The 15,914-nt window shown below is 36.1% G+C and overlaps 1 protein-coding gene and 1 pseudogene across 10 annotated transcripts in view; one reads left to right on the forward strand and one right to left on the reverse strand.

Annotated features, from left to right (window-relative positions):
- Positions 1–15,914, forward strand: part of Rce1 (Ras converting CAAX endopeptidase 1) — a 91,869-nt gene that overhangs the window by 19,276 nt on the left and 56,679 nt on the right. For 5 of the 10 annotated variants that reach the window (XM_087204996.1, XM_087204997.1, XM_087205000.1 and 2 more), the window contains one exon: positions 8,641–8,694. The exons of 2 other annotated variants lie outside the window; for them this stretch is intronic. Coding sequence is in view for 1 of the 8 variants with exons in the window: in XM_087204995.1 (XP_087061121.1) it covers positions 28–166; positions 8,641–8,694 (193 nt within the window). In the remaining 7 variants the exon portion in view is untranslated. Of the gene's footprint in view, positions 1–27; positions 167–8,640; positions 8,695–15,914 lie in introns of those variants that run through there. 3 more of the 10 variants (XM_087204995.1, XM_087204999.1, XM_087205004.1) reach the window with 2 other exon arrangements.
- LOC106009966 (RNA-binding protein 7 pseudogene) lies at positions 7,286–7,989 on the reverse strand (annotated as a pseudogene).

Here is a 15,914-nt window from a genome sequence, read left to right on the forward strand (position 1 = left end):
ATTTTCTTTGGATTTTGCTCTTTTCAGATTTTGAAATACTTAATAATTCACTGGAGATGTGAAACAGAAATATCAAAGGGAGCGCTGTTAGAAGGGCAGCTAGTGATTTCCAAAGAAGCATTAAATTCTAAGCACCAGCCAAATGCTCTTCATTGTGTAACAACTAGTAAGTAGAGAAAGAAAAATTATTTTGTTTTTCTTTTGTGGTGAGTTATCATAGTTCACATAAAAATTTCAGTGAGTCCAGGCTGGGGATTTAGTTCAGTGGTTCCACCGCCTGCCCTGCAAGTGCAAGGACCCAAGTTCGATCCCCAGTACTCCCTCCCAAAAATTTCAGTGAGTCATAATCTTTTATCATGTAGTTAAAAATCAAAATGATTATGTAATAAGTATCTGGTGGTAGATTTACAATTGTGCCATATGGGGACGGTGAACAGAATGACTTTTCAAAAGATCTTACTGGCTTTAATTAAGATGTTTAGAAACAATTTCTTTTCTTTCTTTTTTTTTTTTTTTTTTGAGACAGTCTCTTACTTTGTAGTTCAGGCTGGACTTGAACTCACCATGTACCCCAGGCTGGCTTTGAACTCTAGGTGATTCTTCTGACTCGGCCTCCCGAATGTTGGGATTACATTTGTGCACTACCAAACTGGCCTAACAGTTTTGTTTTTGCTCCTAGTTTTAACCTACTCTTTCATAGCAAAATTACGTTTTTACATACTTTTTCCCCTTCATGTCCAGATGTTTGCAGTTGGAAAAGAGGAGAAATAAAGGAAAAGGAAAATAAATGACATGAATAGGGCATTGTTTGATAACCTGACCTGCAATTAGTTTGAAATTATCTCTTCCACTTGAGTCTTACTCTGTCATCATTTTTATCTGTTCTCATGAGAGGAAAATGATATGTTTAGTGGCTGTGAAACAACTAGTTTTCTTGAACTTGTGAACTTCTAGCTTTTTTGTCTGATAGTGTGTGTATATGTGTGTGTAAGAATTTTTTGTAATGAAGTTGTCTCATCAGCCTAAGAGGAGTCACTTAGAGACCCAGTTGATACTGGATAGCACACTGAACTCTTAAGACATTTGCTTACCTAAACTGGAATGACCCGTCTATTCTTTGTGTATAATATTAAACATCCTCCAGAGTGTGATAGATTGGTTTGCTATTGCTCTGAATGAATCTCGCTGTAACTGGGCATGAGTGAAATGCTTAGTTACATGTGTAGAATGTCATTGGTTTGTATAAGGTTGAATCAGCTTCTGCACTGACTCTAATCTGATAAACTGTGCCAAGGGTAGCAGGTTGATTTCACTTAAAGCACATTTGGATGACAGTATCTTCTGGTGAGAAATCCAACTCTATGTGCATTTTGAGCCTAATGGACTTCTTTATCCCATCTAATATAGAGGGCATTTCTCTTTTCTTTATTGTTTCTGCTCTCTATGTAATTATGTTGATAGTTTTTTTGGGAGGAGCAGGAAAAAAGGTGATTACAATATAAAACATTACAACATAGAAACATCATAGGGAGTGAGACTTTCTAGTTATCTCACTTCTTGAAATGACTTAGCATTCAGTATATTTACAGATTTTTCTCTATATATGTTCAGTTATCAGTTTTTAAAAATGCAAATTGGAGTGTAATTATGGTTTTGTCACATGCTTTTTAGTAAAATGGAGTAACATTTCATGTAGAGAATTTACAATGTAGAGATCTTCATTCTTTATTTTATATTATATTATTATTATGTTTTTGCAGTACTGTGGATTGAACCCCAAACCCTTGCACTGAGCCACATTCCAGCACTTAAAATTTTTTTTTTACCTTAAGATGGTTTCACTAAGTTGCCCAGGCTGGGCTTCAACTTGCAGTCCTGTCTCAGACTCCCAGGATTACAGGCATGTGCTGCTAGGCCTGACTTGTTCATCATTTTTGACAAAACAAAACACACAAATTTATTTAGTTTTAGGCTTTGTCAAAGTCACATATACACATGGTATGTATGTATGTATGTATGTATGTATGTATGTATGTATTTATTTATTTACAGGGCTTGAACTCAGCACCTTGCACTTGCCAGGCAGGTGCAGTGCTGCTGAGCTTCATCCCTGGCCCATATATATATTTTTTGAGGCAGGGTCTCACTACAGTTCAGGCTGGTTTTGAATTGATTATATAGCCTAGCTGGCCTTAAACTCCCAGGGATCCTCCTGCTTTAGCTTCCCAAGTGCTGGGATTACAGGTATGCACCATCATACCCAGTTTATATACATGTGGTTTTAAAAAGTGAAATAGTAAGGCTTGTTAGAAAATGTACAGTTCCCTTCATGCTCCCACCTTCTCAACTTTTTCCATTCTAGAGGCTTCTGCTTTCAACTCTATTGGCTATTTCTAATCACGCTTATGTTACCATATCTTGATTTTCCTTTTTTAAGGCATTACATATTTCTCGACTTCCCACTATAGAGGATGATAGCTCCCTCTCATATGTCCAACTCCACTGTATATCTTTTCTTTAATATAGTTATAACTTTCCCATCAAAATAAAGATCAGTATTTACTCATTATGACCATAAAATGCTGTTCACCGTTTAACCATATAAAAATGGTTATTACTTTTGTTTATATTTTCCCTTCAATTAAAAATTTTGTAGTTCATTTTGTTTTTATCAACTACTCAACCCCAGAACTTCCAAGGTTTGTGTAAATCTGCTCCTAATGTATTCCAACACAGTTGATTGTCTTTCAGTTTCATCTTCCTGAAAAACTTTCCCAGAGTTTTTTGACCTGGTGTAATCTTGATTTGATACCTTCTGTATCTGGCTCACAGCTGTGATTTGGGATCTTCCTTTCATGGTTGTCTGTTCATTTTTTAGAGACTGTAAAGCTGATGTTAAAACTGTTAACATCACTGAAGGATGATCTAATTGGGCTTTTCTTTTTTTAATTTTTTTTATTTTAATTTTTTTATTGTTTGGTACTGGGGATCAAACTCGGGTCCTTGGGCTTGCAAGACAGGTGGCATAACCACTGAGCTAAATCCCCGGCCCTCTTTTTTTTTAGTTCGTTAAGTTTATTAGTACATTTTAGGTATACAATATGATGACATTCATCATTGGGAATTTGTACCTGTAATTGAGCTTTTCATTGAGGAACTCTCTTTTCAATATCATTGTCTTTTAGGTCTTTGCTTTTGGCAAGGGTAGAAGCTTAACTGCCTGCATTTTGGGAATGGGAGGATCTAAAAGGGTTGCTGATGTCTTAGGGTTAAGTATTTATGTTCATTCAGTCTGCTTGATTTTAGTGCAACTTTGGTACTTATCCCAGAGGGCCACGCTTCTACCATTTTAAAAGAATAACTTCTCCCTTATCCTGCACCAATGGAGAGCACAGAAGGGCCAGTCCTATAGTACTGAGTGCAGGAGCTTAAATTCATTTTTCAACTAACTCTTATTTTATTTATTTATTTATTGTTTGTTTGTTTTTGTTTTTTTGGTACTGGGCATTGAACTTGGGTCTTTTGCACCTGCGAGGCAGGCTGCAGGTGGCAGAACTACTGAGCTAAATCCCCGACCCTCTCTTTTATTTTAGTTCCCACCTCACCCCTATTTCCAGAGGTTCCTGATACTGTTACTCCTGAGTCTTTGGGGATTTGGTTGTATAATTCAGGTTTTTCTTAGCTTTCCCTGTCCCCTTATAATTCATTTTCTTATATCTCCTAAATGCTTTCATAGTAGTCCTTTTGCTTTTTTTTTTTTTGGTACCCGAGATCAATCTCGGGTCCTTGCACTTGCGCAGCAGGTGTTGAAACCACTGAGCTAAATCCCTGGCCCCCTTTTGCTTTTAAATTCTGTAATTTTATTACAATCATCTTTGTCTCTTTTTCTCTATCTTTGTGGGTTTACATCTTTTAAAAAAATCTCTTTTCTTGCTAGGCATGATGGTGCATACATTTGGGAACCAGAGGCAGAAGGCTTGCCTTGAGTTTGAGGCCAGCCTGGGCTCCATAGGGAATTCAAGGTCAACCTGAACAGTTCTGGGGCCTATATCAAGGTCTAAGTAGAGTTGGTTCCTTCTGAAGACTCCAGGGAGTCTATTTCATGTCTCTTTCTGTGCTCCTCGTGATTGTCAACAATATTTGGTATTTCTTGGCTTGTAGACACTTCACTGCTTAGCTCCTCGTATTTCTCTGTGTCTTTACATGGACTTCTTTTTTTTTTTTTTTTTCAGTACTGGGGATCAAACTCAGGACCTTGTGCCTGTGAGATAGGCACGGAGCCACCGAGGTAGATCCCCAGCCCTTACGTGAACTTCTTAAAAGGACACCAGTCACTGGATTTAGGACCAACCTAATACAATATGAGTTCATCTTAACTTTTACATCTGTTTAGTACTTGAAAATATCTTTTAGGGGTACTTAATTGAACCCACAGCAAACTAGCAGATTTAATATTCTTTTTTTCTTTTTGGTACCGGGGATCGAACTCGGGTTCTTGCGCTTGTGCAGCAGGCAGCGAAACCACTGAGCTAAATCCGCGGCCCTCTTTTTTTCTTTTTAAAGAAATGGAGTCTCATTATGTTGCCCCGGTGAGCATAAACTGATACTTAAGCAATGCTTATGCCTCAGGCTCCTGAATAGGTCTGACTACAGACACATCCCACCATGTCCAGCTCCTAACTAGAACATTTTATATCTGGAAGGATCCATTTATGAAAAGCTGAGAGATGACTGTGTAGTTTTTTTATCAAACAATTTTTGGAAGCTTTAGCAAATATGGTTATTTATTACAATATTTCCCAAAATATGTGCTATAGGACACTTTGAGTTATGAGAAAGGAGTTATAGGGGATTTTAGGGGCGCTACGCCTGCCTGACAAGTGCAAGGTCCTGAATTTGATCTCTGGTACCGGAAAAAAAAACAGAGAAGGGAGTTATATAGTTATCTAAATTTGCAAAGGGCAGGTTGAAATAAAACGTTTTATTTATTTTTTTAAGCTGGGCATGGTGGTGCACACCTATAATCCCAGTACTCAGAGGCTGAGGGAGGAGGATCACAAGTTCAAGCCAAGCCTGGGAAACTTAGAGACTTAGAAAGATTTAAAAGGGGTTGGGAGAAAAATAGAGAAGTAGAAGAAGAGGAAGAGATTAGAAGCAAGGCTGAAGGGCAAAGGAAGATCACACAAATTATGGGAAACTGGTGAAGAAGACAGGAGGGAAAGAGAAAGGAAGAAATAAGAACAGAACAACAGCAACAACAGAAAAACTAGAAACCATTTTCAAATAATCAAGAAGAAACAACACAAGAACAAAAACCAGAAAAGAGGAAAAAAGAAAAAAGTGCAATTCAAAGCATGTTTCTGCTGTCACTGTAGACAACCTGGGCAGAAAGAGTCCAGAGCTGAATTGATTAATTCCAGCAAGCCAGCTATAGCTTTATGGTGGGCTGGTGGATAATCTCAGCCAGCCTACACCTTTAGTTCCACTGAAATTCAAGCTGGTTTCTGGCTATGAGGCTGGAAACATATTTGTTGAGCCTGTAACAGTCTATGTGCCTCCTATTGGCTTGGACTCCTCCCTGCCAACTTGAACTCTCTCCCTGATCTCCCGCTGACTTGAACTTGGCACCCTCACCAAGACAGCAGGAGCCACTAGATGGAGTTGGTAGTAACTGTTCTGAGTTCCTAGCTCAGTTAGCCCCTCTCTAAGATGCCAGTTGCTTTCTGAGTGATGTCTGAACCCAAAAAACTCACCAGCCATTGCAGTCCACTGAGTCCACTGCTTTGTTCCATTGGTGCATTTCTCTATGGAGGCCTGTGGGATCACCAGTAGTTACTATGCATCTTCAGGTTCAACCCGCTGCTCCCATGCCATGAATCCAGGCTCTGGGAGAAAGTGCTGCTTGCTATCTCCCTCCTCTTGGTTGAAGTCTCTCTCTTCACTCTCCTTGTGGACTTCAGTTCTCGCTTCAGATCTTTCCTGGGTCCTGGAGACCCACTTCCTTCCTTCTTCTCATGCTGCTATATTCCAGTGTCAGGACACCAAATCTTGGAGAGGCTCTTTCACTGCTACTCACCACTCCCCCATCTTTCCAGCTTCTCTTTATATTTTTTTTTCTCTTTATATTTTTAATATATTAAAAATAACATAAGGCAAAGGCTATGATTAGTATTTTTAAAATCCATATTTTCAAGGAATGAATTTGATAAGCAATTTTGCAGTGAAAGGGAAATAATATCTTGATACATAAGAATTTTTAAGATTTAAAAATTTTAAAAGCAGAAAATGTTACAACATTAAATTCTTTCTAATGTTCAAACAAAAATCAACTTGTACAATCTCCATGATAAAATGTGTCTTTGATTCACTTGTCTCAGGTGCTTAAGGGAGGTAGCACATAAAGACTTCATGAATCTTTTTTCCCAAAAAGAATACTTTCAGTAAAACATTTTATCATTTTATCTGAGTATGCATTGATATTTTTGTTCTTCTTGAAAAAAGGAATTTACATTAATTTGTTAACTTTTCATGTAAAAATATATACATACAGATATTTAACTTAGTGACCAGTCATCAAACATGATTTAATGAAAAATTTTAGAATGAAGTAGTATTTGTAGATTTATACTTGTATAGGGTAAAGCTACAAAGAACATGTCACAGAAATTATACTTAATTTCTCTACAGTAAGCAAAATTTATTTACTCCAAACAGCCAATAACTTTCTGAAAATGTTAAAACAAATCATGGAAAAATTATATTTTTTAATATTTTAACAAAATAGCCATTTCAGACTATCAACTTGGACTTTCTATTATACGCACCAAAATTGGATTCACTTAACTTGAAATTTCTTGCAATACAAAAGGATGACAGATAATTAAAATATTTACTTTATAATACAACCAATCTGATCAAAGGAATGTTTAAATTTTAAAAAAGTGTTACAGTAAAAGATATGTTGGCAAATTGGCATTATAGCAATGTGTCTTTTACTATAATTTTTTTTTCAAAATTTAAAGATTGTATTTTTTAAAATCACTCCTGGTATACATTTCACCCTTCTGAAGCTGTCTAAATGATTAGGAACTGTGGTACTTTCTTTTGCATAAAACCTTTTTCCCTTAAAACCCTGAGGTAAAAAGTTATTAATGAAATAAAACTGGAGCCACAATTATTCACATTTCTTTAAAAAATGTTTTTAATGTTGCATTTTAGATACACATAAAAATAACATTCATCATAGGGAATCTGTACCTGTACATGATATATCTTGCTTCTTTTTTTCCCATTCCCTTCCCTTCCTTTAATTCTTCTCATTTCTATATTAAACTAGCTATAGGTTTTTTTAAAAATGTGGCAATTTGAAAGGTGCTTTGTACCCTTTTAAAACATTTCCAGCTCAACTTTGTCAAAAGAGCCTAAAATGACCCTATGAAACAATGTCTTTTTAATACTTTTAATACTTGCTAGTGTTGGGATGCCATCTACTACCATCTTTGCTACTGTCTCTTCTGTTATAAGAGTTATGGCTCCAGCCATCATGATTCCTATCTTCCTAGAAGAAATCATCTCTGGTTCTTTTGTAATGGTGGTCAGACCTATGATGGTGGTCAGAACAGTGTAACTCTGCTCTTGGCTATAATGTCTATCTGGCTAGGTAGGGATGAGAATTCTGATTTTACACTGTCATGGTAACATACCCTGGAACCATTGGGAGCTTGAAGGCTGGTTAAAATTATGATTATGTGACTAAACTGATGGTGAAAATCCTGATTGATCCATGGTGGAGAACCAAATTTCCCACCAAAGGGATCTATCTCAAAACATTGTTCATCCTGCTTGTCTCTTCTGAAGAAAAGAATGATCTCTGAATTATCTGTGATGATGATGTCATGTTACCCACAGTCCTTTCATATCTTCTGGTAGGAAATACGTAGGGCTTGAATTTCAAACACGATGCTGGGGGTATGATAAACTGACATTCTGTGAGGCCTGACTACTTCTTGATCTAAACTGAATTTTTCTTTTTTGGTACCTGGGATCGAACTTGGGACCTTGTGGTTGCAAGGCAGGTGGCAGAACCACTGAGCTAAATCCCTGGCCCTCTAAACTGAATTTTGATGGGCCTTCCAAAAAGTTTGATTCCATTAAGTAGATTCATTGCATAAGGAACCAGATACTTAATGTTTAAAATTTACAAATGCAAATTGCTTTGGTTTACTATCCTTATCTATTGAAATTTTCACCTTTATTACTGGCCCAGCCTGGTGGAACAGCACAGAAAGCAGCTCTTCTGTCACTTTAGTTTCAAGGTTGCTAACAAAGAAAATGCGGTCAGCTTCTGCTGCTGCCAGCCCATCTCAACATTGCCTCCTCCCTACCCAGGCCTACACATCCTGTTTCCATGTTTTTAAACTGAATTCATTAGTAGGATCTCTTTTTAAATGTTAGGTATTTATAAGGAGTGTTTTCAGATTCTCATTTGATGTTTTTTGAGGTGCCAGGGATTAAATCCAGGACCTTGTGCATGCTAGGCAAGCAGTCTGCTGCTTATCTATACAACTAGCCCTGCTTTTTAAAGTGAACTCCATGTACTTGTCTTATTTGTCATATTTCCTTATGTTATGTTTTTTACAGTTGCTTCTGTAAGAAGCATTTGTGGTGGCTTGGTCCTCAAGAAGTTCCTAAAAGGTAAGGAATTAACCAACTTTCATGAGACTGAGTCTCTTCCTGGCAATGAATTTGGTATTTTTGGAAATAAACTTATACTGAAAGACTTAGTATAAAAATACAGGATGCCTAAGTAAATTTGAATTTGAAATAATAATTTTTCAGTATAAGCATATCTCTTGAAATGCTTTATCCTACATTTAATCTGGCAACTCTACTGAAAGATGATCTATAAAACTCTGTAGAAGTAGGAATAGGTAAGATACCTATGGCACAGTAGATTCTCTGAATAGTCTATATAACCAGGCAGAATGCTTCCTGGATATAAAATAAAAATTTTAGTAATATGCTTGTTTTTATCTACTTCAAAGAAAGAACATGTGACAAGTACTTTTACTATAAATAATTTTGGCTAGTAGCAATACTGTTTTCCACATAATCTTCCAGAGTTGGTATGGTTTAGGAGCTTTTGGTCTGAAGTATTACTTCTCTTCCTTGATTTAAGAGTAATTTACAAGCTAAAAGGACATAACACTTATTTTAAGGAGGCCCAAATGACCTGAGAATTGTTGTACTTTCATTTTTATCTTTGGTGGTTGTTTGGTTCATAAATATCTAATATACCTATCTTTTTTTGTTTTTGTTTTTGTTTTTTGTTTTGGTACCAGGCATCGAACTCGGGACCTTGGGAGGCAGGCAGTGGAACCACTGAGCTAAATCCCTGGTCCAGAACCTATCTTTTCTTAACGAGTTAATTTACAGATTTTACAAGATAAATTTGTATTATATAGCTTTTTGTTGCTGGAACAAAATACTCAACATACACAATTAAAAGAGAAAGGGTTTATTTAAGGTCATAGTTTCAGAGTTTTCAGTCTATGGTCAGTTGGCTCTGAGGCAGAAATATCATGGTGGAAGGGCATAGCATAGAAAAGCTGCTAACCTTATGGCAGCAGAACACGGGAAGAACTAGAGAGGAAGGCACCAGATATAGTCCCCCGGGTCACAACCTCCATGACTCACCTAGGTACACCCAGAAATGTGCTTTACTTCTAGGTGTCTATCAAGCCAATCAAGTTGACAGCCAAGGTTAACAATCATGAAACTTTTTAAAAAGAAACTGCCTGCTGCGCAAGCACAAGGACCCAAGTTCGATCCCCAGTACCAAAAAAAAAAGGAAACGTTTCCCAACTAAATATGGAAGTTAGATTATTTTTTTAAAAAGCTTACATTAGTCATTGTTTTGAGCAAACATGTTGTGACACATTAGAAAGGTTAATGTTATAAAATACATGTTTAAAATGTATTGCCATTGTCCTTTGTGTGTGTGTGTGTGTATGTGCACACGTGCAGACATGTGTGTTTGTGAGAGAGAGAAAGGGAGAAGGATGGGGGGGGAGAGAGAGAAAGAGAGAGAAAGAGAGAGAGAAAGAGAGATTGGGGATGTTGAACTACCTCCCCAGTTTTTAAAAATTTTGAGTAGGACCTTGCTAGTTTTCTTGGCTGGTTTTAAACTCACTGTTCTTTTTGCCTCAGTCACCTTGATAGCTAGAATTACAGGTATGTGCCACCACACCTAGTCCAGTGGATTTTGGTTTCTTTTTGGTTCTTTTTGTTTGTTTGTTTGAGACAAGTATCACTTTGTAGTGGAGGCTGACCTTAAACGTACTATGTAGCTCAAGCTGGCCTTGAACTCATGGCGATCCTCCTGCCTCAGCCTCCTGAGTGCTGGGCTTACAGGCATGTGCCACCAGGCCCAGCTTGCCCATTGGATTTTTTAAGTGGTACATTTTCTTAGTACTTTGTAAAATTCAAATCCATTTAAAATTTTATACCCTGGGCCAGGGATTTAGCTCAGTGGTTCCGCTGCTTGCCTTGCAAGTGCAAGGACCCGAGTTTGATCCCCAGTACCAAAAAAAATAAAAATAAAATAAAATTTTATACCCAATTTCCAGGTATTATGCAATTTCACTGCATAAGTCAAACAACTGTAGATTCTTTCATTTTGGCCCTATCAAAGAAAAAAAAGAAACTATATATTCAGTTTAGTTACAAGATGAATACTGTAAATACATAAACATGTAAGAACTAACTCTACCTTTTGAAAATGCTTCAGTGAAGTAAATTTTAGTTTAAGAATAGGGACTTAAAAGAGCTTGCTTGCTGAGGGGATTGAACTCCTGTCCTTGCCCTTGCCGGGCAGGCAGAGACACCACTGAGCTAAATCCCCGGCCCTCCTCTTTGCTTTTTGCAATTGTCTTGGCTTTATGAATCTACCTTACAGATTTTTGTCTCTTTAGATTTTTAATAGATGTGCTCTGTGGCCCTAATTTTGTTTAGGTTCCACATTCTTATATACACATTTAAAAGCAATAATTGTGGAAGTTACACAACAACAACAACAACAAAATGAGATGTTTGTTCTCTGCTCCTGAACAGATATTTTATGAGAATTTGAGTAGAGTGTTCTACCTTTAGTGATAATCACAATGAAGAATTTGTTGAATATTTACTTTGTGTTAGGCCTATGCTCAATACAGAGGAATTACAGTAGTGAACAAAAAAGATTTAATTTTTTAGTGCTCATACTAACGATATCTTAAATACTCTATTCTGTTGCCTCCTTAAGCATATACCTGGAGAAAGGGAGAATCAGCTTATTGTTCTGGGGAGTTGCTCTAATTCTGAGACTTTGGGAAGATCTGAATCTAAGTTCAAGAATCATGGTTTAACTGCCTCATAGTCCCCTAGTTTATTTACCAACTTTTAGTTGCCTCTCTCTTTTGGATTATGCCCTTGGGATGATGCGAAGGATCGAAAGATCATTCCTAATGCTACTGCTCCAGTTAGTATGTGTGAAAGTGATGAAAAGCCATATAAATTAAAGAGAGCAGGCCAGGTATGGTGGCACATGTCTGTAGCCTGTAATCCCCACACTCAGGAGGCTGAGGCAGGAGGACTGCCGAAAATTCTAGGCCAGCCTGAGCTACATAGTGAGCCCAAGGATAGCCTGAACTACAGAGTGAGGCCCTGTCTCAAAAAAATAAAAATAAAAAAGTGAGCGTATTCTTAGCATTAGGGAGGTGATGGAAATATTTCCTGTACTTAATGGGGCCAGGGATTTAGCTCTGTGGTTTCACTGCCTGCCGCACAAGCACAAGGAACCAAGTTTGATCCCCGGTACCAAAAAAAAAAAAAAAATCTGTACTTAATGTGCTCGTACCAGGAGTGGTCAGATTATATATTAGGCTTCTTCAATTAACATTTGTGAAAGTGGCTTGAAAAATAATGAAATAACCATAAGAACAAGAGAATGGTGTTGTTATCATTATTACCAGGGAGGAAGAATTAATTTGAGGATAATTTACAGGATAACCACTTATTTATTATGCTAATACACATTTTAGACAATTTGTGTCATGGTGACTTAGTTTTAATTTAACTATTAATTTAAAATCTCAAAGCAATTTTATTTTATCTATTTTTATATTCTTATGCTGAAGAGTGGGTGGCTCTTCGTACAAATATGAAATCTTGTACACTAAGTTCACAATAAAAATTGAGTCATTTGTTCATGGTCAATCACATTTATAGACAACTGCAACCTAAGTTTCTTTCTACCTGTCAGGGCTCATAATACTAACCTCTACTCCATAATGATATTTATTCATACTCATCAGTATGAATTAGTGAAGCCAATGAAGGAAATTGGCCAAGACTAAGACTTAAATCGTGTAGCTTGTTGGTTTTTGTGCCATTAGTTATGCCTTTATTACCATTACTATTTATTTAATATTCCCATAATAGCTTAGCAAACTGCTTTAAATGGATATATTCACTAATATTTACACTGTTTAATTAGCTTCATCAGGGAGTCTCTGGCAGCTGATTCATTAATCATCAAGTTTCTGGATACTAAATAATTATGTACTGTATCTATACAAAATTAATACTATGCCTCTGAATTCAATTTAACTATATTGTGGTCTTCATTGCTCAGTTGATTTCTCTGAGTGCCTAAAATAAGGTCACCTCTCTTTAGGGGAACTGGATTTTGTAGAGCCATCCAAATTCAGTCTTCTTTACTCTTCAGTCTGTTCTACCAGGGTTTTATTAAGGTACTTTTTCTCTGGATCTGCAATAATTCAGATACTTTCCTGTACAAAATAGTACATAATTTGTTATTATATTTATGCTGTGTAATAAGTAATGACTGAAGCAGTCTGCCTATTCTCCTTGTTTATGTTCTCTTTCTTCTCTGGTCCCTAACTATTTACCCTTTTATTTAGTAAACTTTTATGGAATATCTGCCTTGGCACAAGGGAAATGCAGTGTGATGAGAACTATCATGGAAGTATGTTCATTATGGAAGTTTAATGGAAGTTTGTACCATGGTTTTTTGGTAACCCAGAGGATATTCCCTAAAGTTCAATTACCAGTATGCCTTTTTTCCTTTAGTTATTTTCATCATCATTCTGTGTTAAATTCAGACAGCTTTTAAATTTTTTCTTTTAATTTTATGAAAAAATGAGACAAATTTTCATAACCAAATAAGAGAATATAGTTATTACACTGTATATCATTGTCTTCAAAGTACTCAGTACAAGACATAAGTCAAAGATTCTTATAAAAAAGAAACATAAACTTTTTCGATGAACTATTAGTATAAATGAAACAAATTAGCATTTATATTGAAATATATATATATATATATATATATTTATTTATTTTTGGTACTGGGGATTGAACTTGGGACCTTGTCCTTGCAAGGTAGGCGCCGGAACCACTGAGCTAAATCCCTGGCCCAATATATTGAAATATTTTTAAAACAGTGGAATATGTAATTTAGGAAAGTATTTGAACTTCTTCCTACTTTCTATTAATCTCTCTTCTATTTTTCTCTTTATTTATGTGCATATATACAGAGTCTGCCAAAAAAATTTATACACATGTCAGGAAAAGAAAAAATAATGTTTTTTCAACAGATGGTCTTATCCTCGTATGGGGTACCCTAAAGGATGTTGTATATTGCACAAAACCCATTACACTGCCGGCCCTTAGAGAAGAAATTGAGATTGCATGTGTAGCAATCTCAATGACCAAGGTTACCTAAGCAGCTGTTCACCAAACTAATAAATATCTGGAAGCTAATGGGCACCACTTTGAGCTCTTGTAATTGTAGAGGCCAAAGGTAACTTGTATTAATCTCATGATGTCTCAATAAATTTAGTATTGAAATACTTATAGAAGTTTTTCTTTTCCTGAAGTGTGTACACTTTTTTGGGGGGGGTACTGGGGATCAAGGGACCTTGCACTTGCAAGGCAGGCGCTGGAACCACTGAGCTAAATTCCCGGCCCCTAAAAATGTTTTTTTTTTTGTACACATTTTTTTGGCAGTCTCTGTCTCTGTGTCTCTGTGTCTCTGTCTCTTTGTCTCTGTCTCTGTCTGTCTCTATATATGTATATAGATATTACGGTATATATGTATAGTGTTTCTCATTAAGAGAAACCTTGACATATTTGAGCTTGTGTGTCTGACTTATTTCACTTAACATTATGTTCGCAAGTTGCATCCATTTACCTATGAATGCATTGTTTATCTTTCCTTATGGGAGGGTTGTGCTCCATTGGGTATAATACCACATTTTCCTTATCTGTTCATGGGCATGTATACTGTTTCTAAGATCTAGCTATAATTGTGCTGGTATAAACAGCTTTTAAACTTTATCATTTCTGTGCTGATAAGACTTTTTCCTCTTCTGTCACTGTCATGTCTCCTAAATTCCAATAGCTTTGTCTACTAGACTACTATTTGAGAGTTCCTCTGAAATACTGTGTATGTTTAAATGAAGTTCATTTTCTTGAAACTAATTTGCTGTGTTACTTGTTCTTTCAGTGATACTAACATTCTCATAATTCTCTGGGGTTAGAAATTTTGACTTTCTAAGGGGAAATTTTTTTCTTCATTATATAATCTACTTGAGTTTTTTTGTTGATTCTGCCTTTATAATATGTAATTATTATTTAGACTATAAAATAGCTTTATGTTCTTCCATTAATGATTTCTTATTTGCTTACTAGGATTAAAAAAAATACATCAGATTTGATGCTTTCTGTCAATGAGAATAATCTCTTTTACTTTGAAAAATGATGCCCATTAAGGTAGATAAATTCTTGTGATTAAAATTTCTCATTACTACCTATTATCGTGTATATTACTATTTTACATTGTACACTTATCCACTTATGTGTAATTTCATTTATATATTTTATATATAATTCTTCATTTGTGTACAACTATCATAAATATCTATTTAGTGAAACATGGTTTGTTTTTTTTTTTGGTACCGGGGATCAAACTCGGGACCTTGCGCTTGCGAGGCAGGCACTGGAACCACTGAGCTAACTCCCTGGCCCAAAACATGGTTGTTTTAATTGGTCCTACTGCTTATGTCAAGAAGCTGCCTCTCATCTCTTGCTCAAGTGAAGAAAAGGAAAAAAATAAAATATAACAAAATGGGGAATTTGAAAAAAGCCACATTTATTGTTCTATTTTGCTGTTTTTAATCTTTTATATTCACATTATATTTATTTACCTATATTTGAAAAATATCTTCTTATTCCCTCGTTTATTTTATGTATGTATGTATGTGTGTATGTATGCATTTTGTAGTGCTGGGGACTAAACCCAGGGCTTTGTGTGTTCTAGGCAAGTGCTTCACTACTGAGCTCTCCCATGTCCTACCATTCAGTTCTCTTTATTAATATAATTTAGCTCCATAAAGTTTGGGCAATCATTTTTTTTTAAAGTTCAAATGTTTTTTTCCAAGTCAGAAGAATTTTTTTTTCCAAAAGACTAGATAAGAATCCAGCCCTTCTAAATAGGAAGACTGCTTTACTGTTGATATATAGTTACATGTGATATTTCAGTTTTTGTCTTTTTTCTATATTCCACGCTTCTGGTGATTTAATTTTGTTTGGTGGTGCTGGCAGTTGAACCCAGGGGCACATACATGCTAGACAAGTGCAGTACCACTGAGCTTCATCTCCAGCTCTCTCTCTCTCAATCTCTCTCTCTCTCTCTCCCCCACCCCTTTCCTAATTTTATCCTCTTTGTTAATTCTTGGGAAAGGAATTGAGGAATGGTGCTTTCTGTGTTGTAGAGAGATTTGAAGGACCAGGCTTGCTTAACATTGAGTGAGACTCTCACAGTGGTGAACTCTTTGAATGTCTTAGTTGAG

The sequence above is a fragment of the Heterocephalus glaber genome, unplaced genomic scaffold, assembly GCF_053883595.1.
Source record: "Heterocephalus glaber isolate CG9 unplaced genomic scaffold, H.glaber_assembly_v1.0 deba00000594, whole genome shotgun sequence".
NCBI classification, from domain to species: domain Eukaryota; kingdom Metazoa; phylum Chordata; class Mammalia; order Rodentia; family Bathyergidae; genus Heterocephalus; species Heterocephalus glaber.